This window comes from Ceratocystis lukuohia, assembly GCF_044167205.1.
Source record: "Ceratocystis lukuohia strain C4212 chromosome Unknown Supercontig6_pilon, whole genome shotgun sequence".
Lineage (NCBI taxonomy): Eukaryota > Fungi > Ascomycota > Sordariomycetes > Microascales > Ceratocystidaceae > Ceratocystis > Ceratocystis lukuohia.
The window spans coordinates 1,133,531-1,146,348 of NW_027263525.1; the positions used below are offsets into that span (position 1 = coordinate 1,133,531).

Genomic DNA, 12,818 nt, shown 5'->3' on the forward strand with positions numbered 1-12,818 from the left:
CGAACAAAAGGAGAAAATGCAAAAACTCGATAGGCGCGGCCGTAGCCCTCCCCTCATAAGGGCCCTTAAGCATCAACGCCAGCTATCGTTTTATAGGTAAAGGCTTTGCCCCGAGTACGAGATGATGAATTCACAACCAAGCTTAAAAGCCGCTTCCAGCTCATCGAGCTCCTTCTTGATAGTAACACCCACGTCGTCCTCATCAGTAAACTTCTCCTTCATATGGATAATAACCACCTTGACGCCCCTGAGCGGAAAGTCACTCTTAATATCAATGTGGGTTTGTGTGTCGTGATTTTGAATTGCTGGAGGAAGAGGCGATAAACTACCAGGCAATGCCTCGACATCATCAAGTAAGGATAGTTCGGATACAGGCGAGGAAATGTGCGATGTCCTTGAGCCCTCTGGCGTAGCAATAGCCACATGTGATACGGGCCGCATTGACTTGGGACTCACGGGGTCCTGGTCTTCGAGTGAAGGAGGGGGGGGCTTGCGTTGTTTTACCGTAGTCAACATCGAGTTGTGCTCACGTTTGCGTTTGCGCGATTCCCGTAGCACCGAAGTGTCTAACCGTGCAGCCCGTACCTGTTCTGCCAGTGCTTGCAGTTCCTCCATGATGTATACAGGCTTAAGGTGGCCAAACAGCCGCTCGTCAGCTTGGCTATTATCATAGCTGCATTCGATAAATATGGCGGCAAGATGGCCCTGAGCAATTTTTGGGCCAGCCTCAAGCCAGACTTGGTGATTGCGCGGAGATAATGAGAGGCTGTCGGGTTCAACGTCGCCAAAGATAAGGATTTCCCGTGCGGTCGCTACATCACGGATGAAGTAAGCGCTGCTGTCGTATACGCAAATTCGCTCACGGCACTCGCAGCTTTGGGCAGCTAGTGCTGTCGCTTGGTTGATTAACCCGGACGGCCGTACTAATCCGTTGTGATGGTTGGTGTGGCCTGACCCATTTGATATCGAGTTCTTGATGTGCGAGGTGCCGTTCACCGTGGTGGAATGTAGCAAACTGCCCCGGCCAGCATCCACACTACCACCACTCCCAAACCCGCCCTGGCTGCTTGTTGAGCCCCGGTGGCTGTGGCGTTCCATGCAGTGCCCGTGGCTGACACTCCACATCTTGACAGCAAGTCCATCATTAACTTCAACATAGCCCTTGCCGTCGCCCTCACCCAATGCTGGATTCCCACCCTCGACGAGACGCATATATGTCACAAGACCGACTCCATTGTTCTCATCTGACAAGTTAGGCCAGATGACATTGTTGAAGATGTGCTTTTTAAAGGCTGATATCGTCGTTGGCAGACCTGCTAGCTTTTTTGGACGTGTCCCAGACAGAGCAGCTGTGTTTACCACAAAGCCGCTAATATGGTCCAAATGGGGGTGCGTAATGAGATATGTGTCGATCAGGTCATGGGTGATGCGGGCGCCGTTAGCTAGGGCGCTCTTATTTTGAAGCTCCAAGCCAGCAAAGGGCCCCTTTTCTAAAGTATGAGGTAGCATTACATCAGCCCCAAGAGAATTTGGCTGGGTTTCTTCCAAGATACGACTTATGGCACTAAGATGCACACCGGCATCAACGGCTACAATAGAGCCTTTGGACCAGCCCGAGGCTACTGAGCGCACAAGAAAGGCAGTAGTATTGCTCTCAAGAGGGCCACCGCCAGATCCCTAGAGCAGTCAGTAGCAAGTTAGTACAACGGATATACCACTACGTAGTGTTAGGGTCGCCTACCAAAACAATCACCTGCAACGCAGGAGCTTCGTTCGGGGCTAGCATGGTAAAGCCTAGATTCTTTATGGAAAAAAGGGAAGAAAGGGAAAAAAAAAAAAGGAGGGGAGGAATGATAGATCTTGAAATGAAAAGCGCTGAGTTTCAAGGACCAAGCAAGGCCACAGGATCAGTAAATATGAGGAGTGAATGGAAACAAGAGAAAAAGAATATAAACGGACGAGAGAGTGCTCGTATTAACAACGTTCAAGGACTGCTGATGCTGGTGATGGTCACTAAGGCGAGGATGAGTAGACTGCTTTCCCGACGAGTTGATTGGCTACTAGAAGCCTACGATAAGAGAACGTTCGAATGTTCAGATGGGGGCTAATGAAAGCGTAGCATTCGTGCCGTCTAAAGTAGCAGGCTTTTTTTTTTGCTTCCAAGGGGAGGACTCGAGACTAGCGAGGGGGGAAGAGCGGGAATACTGGGTTGATATAAAAGGAGACAGATCAGAAAATTACTGCGCTTTAAACGAAAGGGATATATATGACAGGATATATATATATATATATATATATAAAAATGGAGAGATGCAGCGTTGCGGGCGGATATTGTTATTGGCGTAGAGGCGAGGCAAAATAACTAAATAAATAGGAAATAAAATAAAGGGTCTGAAAAAGGATAAAAAATTTATTCGCAAATTAAAAGGTAGCGAGCAAAATGTATGCGGGAAGGTGCGAAGCAGAAAAAAGGGAAGGGACTTGATTTGTTTAGATCAAGTCAACAAAACAGGAAGCTACTGTTCTCTGAGAAATCGTAAGTGGAAAAAGAAAAACTTTTGGCTGGGCCTTTCGCTAGACTAGGCTAGCCTAATGGCGAGAGAGGAAACAAGAGAAACGAAGGAAAAGAAGGAAGCAAGGTCAGACGAAGAGAAAGCAAAAGCCAACACTTCAAGGGAGGACGGAACAGAGCAAGAAATGCAGGAAAAGAGAAAGCCGAGGAAGAGGAAGCAGAAATCAAGGGGCGGAAAGAAAACCCAAGAATGACGGGCAAGACGAAGAACAAGATCTCTTTAGTGTTGTACAGAGCAGCCCGGTGGTGCTCTGTCAAAGTGTCGGTCGGATTAAGGCTTGAGAAAGAAGTAGAGGAAAGGTGAGAAAAGAGAAGAAGGGAACAGAGAGCGGTTCGCGCTTAACAATCGAGTGCCGGGTGGGCAAGAGAGGGAAGTACTAAGTACTTGCAGCTTCCCAAGTTGGAAAGTAGAAAGTGGAAAGCGGGCAAGATCGAGATACTAGTAGCACTTGAGTTGCAGAAAAGAGCAACTACCTAGACCTCGAGTCAAGGTGAAATGACGACAATCTGATAAACACACTAATTGCTGATCATGAAAGCTTGCGTGTTAATGGGCGCTCTCCCCCTTTGTTCCTGCGCCTTCAAATTGGCTCCCCCCTTTGTTACTCGAAGAGATGCTGTCTTTCTCCCTCTCTCTATCTCGCCAGATTGTTTCCATTGTTCTCTGATCCCCTCCCCTTCCCTCCCACCTTCACCCAGAATGATCTTCTTTTTTGTTTTCAAATAGGACAAGCCTAGCAAGAATTTCGAAAAATTCTTGCATGTAATGCATGCTGCCGAGTCCTCGCTAGGAACAGCCCTGGAGATCTTGAGCTGCCTGCACGATTTGTTATGTTTTTGCTGCCGCCACCGTTTTTTCCTTACCTTCTATTTTTTTAGCTCTTGTCTTTCGCCTCGTTTTTCTCACGGGATGCTCAATTCATGATTGGGCAATGGGCTGCCAGCTTCCAACTTTTAACCCCGAGCTTATGTAAAGAACCCAGAGAGATCGCGGAGCTTTGTTCAAAGGTGCAACCAAGGCCAAGGCCAGGGCCAGGGCCAGGGTCGCCTTGTCTGTATTCGTGGAGGGGGGAGTGGCTGAAATAGAGATGAAAAGCAAGAAGGATCAACAAAACAGACAGTCGTTCTGTTCATCTGTTCATCCCGTAAAAACAACATATATCAAGAAAAAAAGAGGTGGCAACAAAAACAATCATGAGACGCATTCAACGAATGAGAAAACATTGTTTTCCCTTATGTCCAGATTTGGATTAGGGCTTGTTTGTGCTTGTTTGGGGCGTGCTGCTGACAACTTTGTCCCTTTGAACTTCTCTGGTGTCCCGTTCCAGATTAGATTGGAAACGTCACATTTGTAGTACACATATGCATGCCTACATGAGAATGTTGCAATACAAATATCACCAGCCTCACCCTCACCTCCCAAAATATTAAATGGCTCTGTCAAATTGAGATTAAGGCTACACATGGAACCCAGATAGAACAGTGCCAGTTACCCTCAACCAGAACACTTGGAATTTTTCAGGTCCCAAGGTTAGACAGCATCGTTGAGCCTTTCGGAGCTGCCGATGCAGCCTTCCTGTTAGCATGCAAAATGCAACTTACTGAGACCGCAAAATGCAGGTTTGCTGCAAGGCACAAGTTGGGCAACATGATAAGAAAAAAAAGGCAAGGGGAAGGAGAGCCGACCAGCCCCAGGGACAGTGAAGATTAAACGAAATAGTGTGAGCTCAGCTTCAAGGGGGAGGTGAAAAAAGGTCAAGAGCTTGGTCAAGAGCTTCACATTCCTTTTCCCTCGAGGAACGCCGATCATAGAACTGTCAGAGGCCAGGTTCATGAAGGGCCACAGAAAAGACAACAAAAGAGGTCACCAAGAAGGGAAAGATGCTAGCAATGCGCTATAGCAGACAAGTCTATAGCGTTGGAAGAATGCAGAGCCCCTGCGGGTACACACACCCACAGATAGGCTTTCATGCAACAGAGAGAATTTTGGTTCTGAAAAAGCCTGAAAAGCCACAATGACATCAGCCTGGCCTTCACTACGGGAACAAGCAGACTCCGGGTAGAGCGATAGGGCAGAGAAGAAAGGAGGCATGCCCAGCCAAGCCAGAAAAAAAAAAAAAGGCCCCATTCGGGCTTGCCGCAACCTTTACCGCCTGCGCATTATTACATACAGATGAGCATTTAGAAATGCTATACGAGCAGAAAGGATGGATATCATGATAATACTACATGCATCGACAAACAGGACGGCAGGTAAAAGGAATCCTGTCAGCTCAAGAAGAGAGACATCAAACTTCATCATCAAACAGCAAGGGAAAAACAAAGGACTAGATTAAACTAATCAAGTTAGATCGGTATTTGACCCAAGTGGCGTCTTAACACAGAGAAACAAAAGGGCTGACTTCTATGAAGGTGGGGAGAGCTCCAGTGCATGTGCATGGCGCATACAGGGCTAGGCAGCTCAGGTTTTTGCCATAGACTCGATGTGGCTTTGTGGGCTAGACCAGGCTGCTTCTAGATTCCTTCGCCTTCTATTCGCTGTCTCCGAGAGAAGCCCTACTATAGCCACATCACCAGGATCCCTCTTCTCAGGTGATCTGCTGGAGAAGCGCCTAAACGCCTTTTTACAAACCAGAGGTATCATCACATCGCATCACCACGGAACACGCCAATCATGGCTGTGCTGTCACCCAGTAAGCAAAAATCCATCAAGATGTTTACGCACCAACCCTAATACCATAACCCTATGAAACATTGTGTCACAAGCACAACCACCGTCTCGATCTTAACGTCAGGCGCATGCCAAGCTGGAACTGAAAATCTATTTTTAACAGGTCGTGACATGAATAGAAACAAAAGCCGAACTGGTAACCCATCCTACAAGAACCAAAAAGATCCAAATCCTGGAAGTAAAGCGTAGACCACTAGTAAGAAGAAAAGGCGAAAAAAAAAACTCCGAATCTAAGCCCAACTAAGACCAAGGCCAATGAAACCCCCCAAGTTAAACAACCGCAAAGACTGTAGAAACAACACAGCGCCTGTAAAGAAGAACTTGGTACGACTAACTCATTGCCGCGCTGGGTTGGCAGGGTAATGCTAATACTGGTAAACAAAACAAAGTTCCTAGGTGAAGTTAGGAGTTTGTAGCCCGTGTCTAGTCAAGGATTTGTGCCAACAAAGACGAAAAGAAAACAGACCAGGAGAAAAACAAGAAAATAAAGGAGGAGAGGAAAAACAAGGCCAATGAAACACCAGATGCAATGCAACACAGCGCAAACTCAATGTGCTACAAAGGGCAAAGACAAGAAACGAAAAAAAAAAAAACGAAAAAAAGTCGTAGAAAATGCACAAGTACTTTGTTTCTTCTTGTTCAGCTCTAGCGGCTAATCATGGCTAGTGTCATGAATGTAGTGCTACAAGAAGAAAGGAAAACATAGTACCCAGGTGACCGGAAGGCCGGGAAGCGGAAGACCAGAGGATTGTGGTGGGGCGGCGGGAGACAAGGAGAACAAACCAACAAGACGCAGAGATGAATTTGTTTCTAGAATATGGCATAGAACTCATCGCTGTTTTGAACCCGTGTTTCGTAGCCGGAAATCCCATGTCTTGTGCATGTCCCTGTTATTCCCCCCGTCTATGTTGTAATAAGTATCAGTGCCTTTCCGATAATCGGGATCCTCGTCTCTATCATCTGGATCATGGGCAGCCCGCTTTGATGAACGAATTGAACGATGTCTTTTGGCAGAGGGAGACTCAGCGTAAGGCGCGGCTCGCTTGCGCTTACCCTTTATTGCAGATCCAGTAACTGGCGTTATGTATGCAGCAGCGGATGGGTCTTTATAGCTACTGCCACTTGCGTCAAACGATGAGAGGGGGGCAGATGTCGTGGGTGTTTTCAACTGCGATTCAAGGTCTACCAAGTGCAGGTCGCTCTTATCGTGGACTTCATTGTCCCCGGCCTTGCTAGCCTTGATGATCTCAACGACAGAGTCGCGGATCTTGTATCCGCGATCTACTTGGGGTGCTCGTCGAGACTGTGTAAAACTGTCAAGGTCGCCCATATGCCTGGCTAGCGCATTTGTGCCCTCCGAAAGATGCTTCCGAAGACGGCTGGGCATGGAATCAACTAGCGTCTGGGTCAGTTGGAACCACAAGTTGTCCTCGTGCTCGATTACGCGGTGAACGCCTTCCTGGTCAAAGCTTGCGAGGGTCTCCTGGGCCCAGGCACGGAAGGTCTGGCGAAGAAGAATGTTGCCATTGTCAAGCACAAATGGGTTTAATCTCTCGAAAGGAAATGTGCGCTGGTCGGCCACGGCAATCCCAAGAGAGTGAAGTTGTGCAATATCAAAAACCTTCTCAAAGCAATGCAAGTGCATACATCCAGTTGTCGCAAAGGGATCTAATTCTTCACCACGCAGGGCTGGGAACTCGTCGAAAGCTACACGGAAGAAGCCCTCGGTGATTTCATAGCCCGGTGCTGGGCAGTCTGCCCATCGGCACTGCAGATGCTTGGATTTCTTTTTCTCTGCCGGCGTATATTGAATCCACGCTTTGAGCTGGCGGCGGGTAGAGCTCTTTTCACTGACGAAGTCCTGAACATAGCTACGCAACTCTTCATCAGAAAATTTAAGAGAAGGAAGCCACTGGCCCTGGCCTGTGTATCTGAATAGAGTGGGTCTTTCGGGGGGACCCCATGGTAGAGGTGCTGCGGGAAGCTTCTGGTAGGGCTTTAGAGCAGAGGTCGGTGTTTGCGACCGCATCCACGGGGTTTGAAGGATTTGAGAGTCGTTGACCTCGGATATTAGACCATTGACACGTGAGCCCTGAGGTAAGCCATTTGTTTGTAGAGGGTGTAGCCGAGGCCGCTTGGGTTGCTGCTGGTAGTACATCTGAGAAGGCTCAACGGCATGGTAGAAAATTGGTTGCTGTTGGGTAGGAGGTAGTGCACTGCTGTTGCCCCATTGGTAGCCCATGCTAGGGACTGCGTAAAAAGTGTTTCGGCCATCTATAGACATGACGAGCTGAGGATCGACAGGATATACCATTCCATATGGAAGTCCAGGGTGCATGCCACTGTAAGGGGCATTCATGGGCATTGAAGTCACTTGATTAGGTATAGGGTTTTGGCGATTATGGCGTGGGGTGCCATTAGCATGTTCCATGGAACGATGCTGTTGCTTTTGTATATCACGGGAATTCTTAGCTTGACGAGCTTCATCACGAGCAATAGTAGTACCAGAAAATCGCACATTGGGCGCTGTGAACATGGAAGGCTCTATGGGATAGACATCACCACTAGGCGAGAAAGGTTCTTGACGGGCATCAGTAGCGGCGGAAGAGTAGATAGAAGAGAAATTGACTGTTTGTTGGCCGCCAGACAAGGTTTGAGATTGACACTGTTGTTTCATTTCAGTAGTAGAGGGGAGGGAATATAGAGGTGACTGTTGAGTGTACAGGTCTTGACTCTGCTTCGGCTGAGTTGGGGGCGGACTGCCCTGCGAATTTTTGTTATATAAGGACGAGATGTTCTGTAAAGAGATGATGCTCGAGGCAGTTGACTGGGTGGGAGGTTCAAGCAAAGGCAATGCCAAAGCGAGTGGAGAAGTGACTTGTGGTGAGTTTGGCTGTGGGGTGGTCCGAGACGGTGGTTTCTCTGGAACCGGGAGAAGTAGTGTGAGACCATCGTCTTGATCGGCTTGTTTAGAGGCGTCATATTGGGTAGGGACAGGGGGCTGGTGAATACCGAGACCAGAGAACTGCCGGTTTTGATCGGCGGAGCGAGCGTTGCGAGGACTGCCAAAGAGTGAGCTGAAAGAGGACGCTGATTGTGGAGTTTGAAAGCTAACTTCAGGTGAGTAGATAGTCGTGGTAATTACATCAACGGCTTCAGGTTGAGGATTAGCGATGACATTATGGGTAAACTTGGAACTAGAATCACGGTCCATTTCAGCTACAATCTCGTCAAAATGTGCCTGGTCGTAGAGCGAGTCTTGTTTGGTAGTCTGGACGTTGGGAGGGGGGCTCATGATCTTAACATTAGCTGTAGATAAACTTGAATGAACAGATGAAGTGATACAAGAGAATAAACTTGGTCTAATACTGGCTGAAAGGCCAAGGTAAAAATGAGGCAAATCACAAGAGAACGGAAGTTTGAAGAGCGTCAAGTTATATACCAAGGCAACAAAGACGGGTGGGTATTTTGAACGGTGAATAATGATAGAATACGAGGACAAGCAAAATAGTAATGGGTGCGGGAAGGCATCGTCGTCTTTATGCTTCAAGAGCACAAAGAAGAAATGGGCAATAGTGCTGAAAGGCAGCATTCAAAGGCTAGAGAAAAACCCCGCCATGGTGACTCCCATAGCTATTGGATCACGAGTCAAGTAGGTTGGCTTTGACGGAGGGCCCTTTTCTTTCAAAGGGACCTGAGACCCGAGAGAGAACAACGCTAGAAAACTGCCAAAAAGCCAGCGCAAGACGTAGTTGAAACATCAAAGAGACTTCACTTGACAGCTTAAAAAGACATGAGTGATAAAAATTGTGACAAGGAGAATAAGCCATGAATTAAATATAGATATTTGGAAGGTTGTCTAACGCGTCGCACCATTGGAAATGATGTCGTTTTAGTGCCCTGGTGACTTGTTAGTCAATGTTCTTCGAAGAGAGAATACAAAGAAAGTATTGAGAAAGGGGGAATAAATCAGAACAAAGTACATCATTATCAACAAAGAAGTTCAGAACAGGTCTGTGAATTAATGTTTTGTTTCATCATGATATAGATAGGGGGTAAGTCAAGGAGAGCGGAGGAGGGGAGAGTATTCTTGATATACCTTTTGAGGGGGCCTGAGGCATAGAAGGGATTGTTTGCTCAACTAAGAGGACAATGACAATTGCTATGCCTCAGATCTGCACCAAAGCAACTGAATGTGGCTGTGGTTTTTACCATCATGAGTCTTCCCTCAAAACCATGTCAGCCTCTTGATCTGTTTTAATAAGCCCACGAGTCTGGGTAATGGCAACAAAAAAAGATCTCAAGGCTGGCAAGGTGAAAGAGAAGTATCATATAGCTAGCTATAAGGCGCAAGCAAAATGGCCTGATTGCGGCTCATAAAATAAATGAACCGCAGTGGTGCACATTATGGTTGACTTTGCAGCTTGATGGCGAGGTTAATAGGAGAGACGGATACTGGCCGTCAGAAAACGCAGCTGAAGTTTTTTTTATGCTAGAGTGGCAGAATGGTGGGGCTTTGTAGCTTCTAAGCGGTGAAGTGTAGTAGAGTGGAGCCTGTGCATTTACAGAGAAAAAGGATGGACGGAGCAAAAATGAAGCTCCCCAACTGGGAATCGAACCCAGGTCACCTGCGTGACAAGCAGGTATGATCACCACTACACTATTGAGGATGCACAGATCAACGACGAGAAAATTTAGGGTTAGCAGGGATTATAAGCTCCGACTTCCCCACTTTTAGCAACTCTCCCTCTTACAACCCTCGGGGGGGTACCTTTGAGGTCTGGTGCCTCCCCTTCTTCCGGGCTGCTGGAGGACGACGTCTATGACACTGATAAGCGTCTTTCATTCTTTTCTTCTTCTTTGACTCTGTCATGGATCTTGACAATGAGCTGTGAAGCCTTGAGGCCGCACTTACCCAACTTTGAGGATAACCTCGTCGTCGACTCGCCCCCTTTTTCACGACAACTTTCGCGATCGCCAACTCCTCATCGCCGCAACACCACTCCAACTCAAGGAGTTCACCTTCACGCTCAGGACTGAATTTTGAGAGTTCACACAGTCCGCAACTTTTTTTTTTCTTTTGTTTTGTTTTCTTTCTTGCGCTCCTCTGTCCTCGGATAGACTGGTGACTGTGGCATGTCACTAGAAAGGGGGCTGTCTGGCGCCTCATCCACACGCGCAAGGCAGCGGCCACCAGAAAAGTGGAAGGATATATCACGAGCCCTCGGATGCTCACACAGTTTGGTTTTTTCTCTCTTTGGGGGGTTTTCCCAGGCTGCACTGGACGTCGCCGTCTTGCTCTCGTGATTTTCACGACTTCAGGAAGCGTGGCAGGTTTTTCAGAGGAACGAATGTTTGTGGGGAAGTTGGGGGTTAGCCCCACTACTTCTGCGCTTAGGGTATATCTGGGGATTTCCTTTTTTTTTTTTTTCTTTTGTCTCTGACGACTACAGGTGGAAGACGAGTAACAAGCTTGCTTGGGAGCATACGAGCTTCTCTCGCCCAAAACCTGTGGTCAGCCCTGCAGAGGGTTAATTCTGTCCGGTAACCAATCCGGCGTCGTTTGATCTTAGTGACTCCAGTAGACATTAAATATCTTCAAATCAAATCGAATTCGTTCTTTTCATTCTTCTTATTCTTTTTCTTTTTGTTCTTTTGTGCCGCGATCGCTATGGAGCAGAAACGAACAACAAGTTAGTTTTGGAGCGATAGCGAATCTTCCAGAGGGCTAACCCTGTCCGTAACTAATCCGGTGTTGTTTGATCTTCGTGATTCTCGTAGACGTTGAGTAAATTCAAGTTCAAGTTCAAGACTATTTGCTGGCCTGTGCCGTGCCGAAGGCCGGGGACTAGTTTAAACGCGGTCGTGATAACTAAAAATACTAGTCAGCTGCTCCTGTCCAGAACGCGCCGTCATATTGCTGCGATAGCAGAAAGTAAACGTTAAATAGAGCATACAAACGAAAAAAAAAAAAAAAAAAAAAGACTATTCCGGTGCCGAAGGTGAGCCTACCCTGGTAGCAAGTATTCCCACATCTAAGCTCCTCCTGGGGGATGAGAAAAGGAGGGAGGCCATACGCTGACACACTGATGGCAAGAATATACAGTGACGACTGCAACAATACAACCTGGTTGTCGAAATTCTACACAGGCTGCTACTAGCGCAAATAGGAAAACATGCTAGCCTGCGATCAATACCAGATAGATCTATCTGATGGATTGAAAGACGACCGCAATAATATAGGCTTACTGCGGGTGATCATTGAAGACAGTTGCCCTGGAAAGGGAGAGATCAATTGCGTTTCGACTATGAGGAATGTTGGAAAGAACAGGAAGGATACCGTCCACTCGGGACTAGTCTCCCTACCGAGCCCCCGGATGTGTTTCCCAATATAAGGGCCTCTGCAGGATGGGACTAGCTCATGTTCCGGCGGGTCGAATAGGTGAAGGGGACTTCAGCAAGTATTGCAAGCGATGGGAGAACAGCTCCCTATTCGAGTGCAAGGCATATGGCTAGCTAAAAGAATAAGGCCAGTGGCAAACGTGCAAGATGCTGTCAAGGCTATGAAGCGAAGCTAAAGGGTTGCTGAAAGAAACACCAAGGTAACAAGTCATATTGTCAGCATCTCCGCTGCAGTCTCGAGTTAATCTAGGGGAAATAAGGCTGGAGCCTGCGATGAGCTATTCGGGTCCTAATAGGAGAACCTCCTTTTGAGCCACGCGGAGTGGTAGGTCACTGCCCCAGCAGCAGCAGGGAGCTTCTGCATCACTGAAGCTATCTGAAGTAGGCAAGCATGGTTTAGAGAGGGGGGGGGGGGAAGATCGGGTGGAACGTATTTTGAAAGATCGAAAGGGGACGTAGGGGCGCACCACAAAAGGTATGGAAGGGGTCTCCTTCGCGGCCGCCGGCAACAAAACAATATGGTGTACAGAGGCATAAAACTGCTGGGTCTATTACTTGGGTCAAAAGCCGCAGTCTTCCATACTCGTTTCCACGCGATCGCCCCAGAAGAAAGACGTCAGGTAGTCAATCCTGGAGACTAGAAGACGCGCTGGATAGCGAGCCGTGCTGGCCTTGGTGTCGGACCCTAAAAAGCCACAGGAGATGACATTAGCACTGGGTTCGATTAACACTGCGATGAGAAGACTGTGAACGTTGGCCTGAGCAGTGCTGCTGGTCCCCTCCTTGACGACGACAAGCTTCCTGCCTTGTAGGTAGTCAAATCAACGGGGGTTGACATAGGAGCGTCAAATGGGGGAACAAGGGAGGAAGAGAGGCCTAGTGTTCTTTTTGGTGGGTCTCTGGTTGGCTGGCCGTGGAACTAAGGTGAAAAGCGGAAAGGCAATAAGCACTCATATCAGCATAGCCAAGGGCCGAGCAACAGCAACTTCATCTGCACTATCTGGCCGCATGCAAGAGGCCTCTCGCCATGCATCGCAGGGTCCCCTTCATCTTCACCCACTCGCTCGCTTTATCGCCAGTTGCTTCAGAGAATTCCTCGATTTCTCCGGCCAA

General features: G+C 47.9%; 2 protein-coding genes across 2 annotated transcripts; both read right to left on the bottom strand.

Annotated features, from left to right (window-relative positions):
* Positions 1-90: 90 nt before the first annotated feature.
* On the bottom strand, positions 91-1,786 carry HOO65_060275 (3' 5'-cyclic-nucleotide phosphodiesterase; the record flags this gene model as incomplete). Its single annotated transcript, XM_071003827.1, has 3 exons — positions 91-1,490; positions 1,554-1,677; positions 1,742-1,786. 3 exons carry the CDS (start codon positions 1,784-1,786, stop codon positions 91-93), a joined length of 1,569 nt encoding a protein of 522 aa, XP_070857625.1.
* Positions 1,787-6,132: 4,346 nt separating this feature from the next.
* On the bottom strand, positions 6,133-8,598 carry HOO65_060276 (uncharacterized protein; the record flags this gene model as incomplete). Its single annotated transcript, XM_071001088.1, has 1 exon — positions 6,133-8,598. One exon carries the CDS (start codon positions 8,596-8,598, stop codon positions 6,133-6,135), a length of 2,466 nt encoding a protein of 821 aa, XP_070857626.1.
* Positions 8,599-12,818: the final 4,220 nt, after the last annotated feature.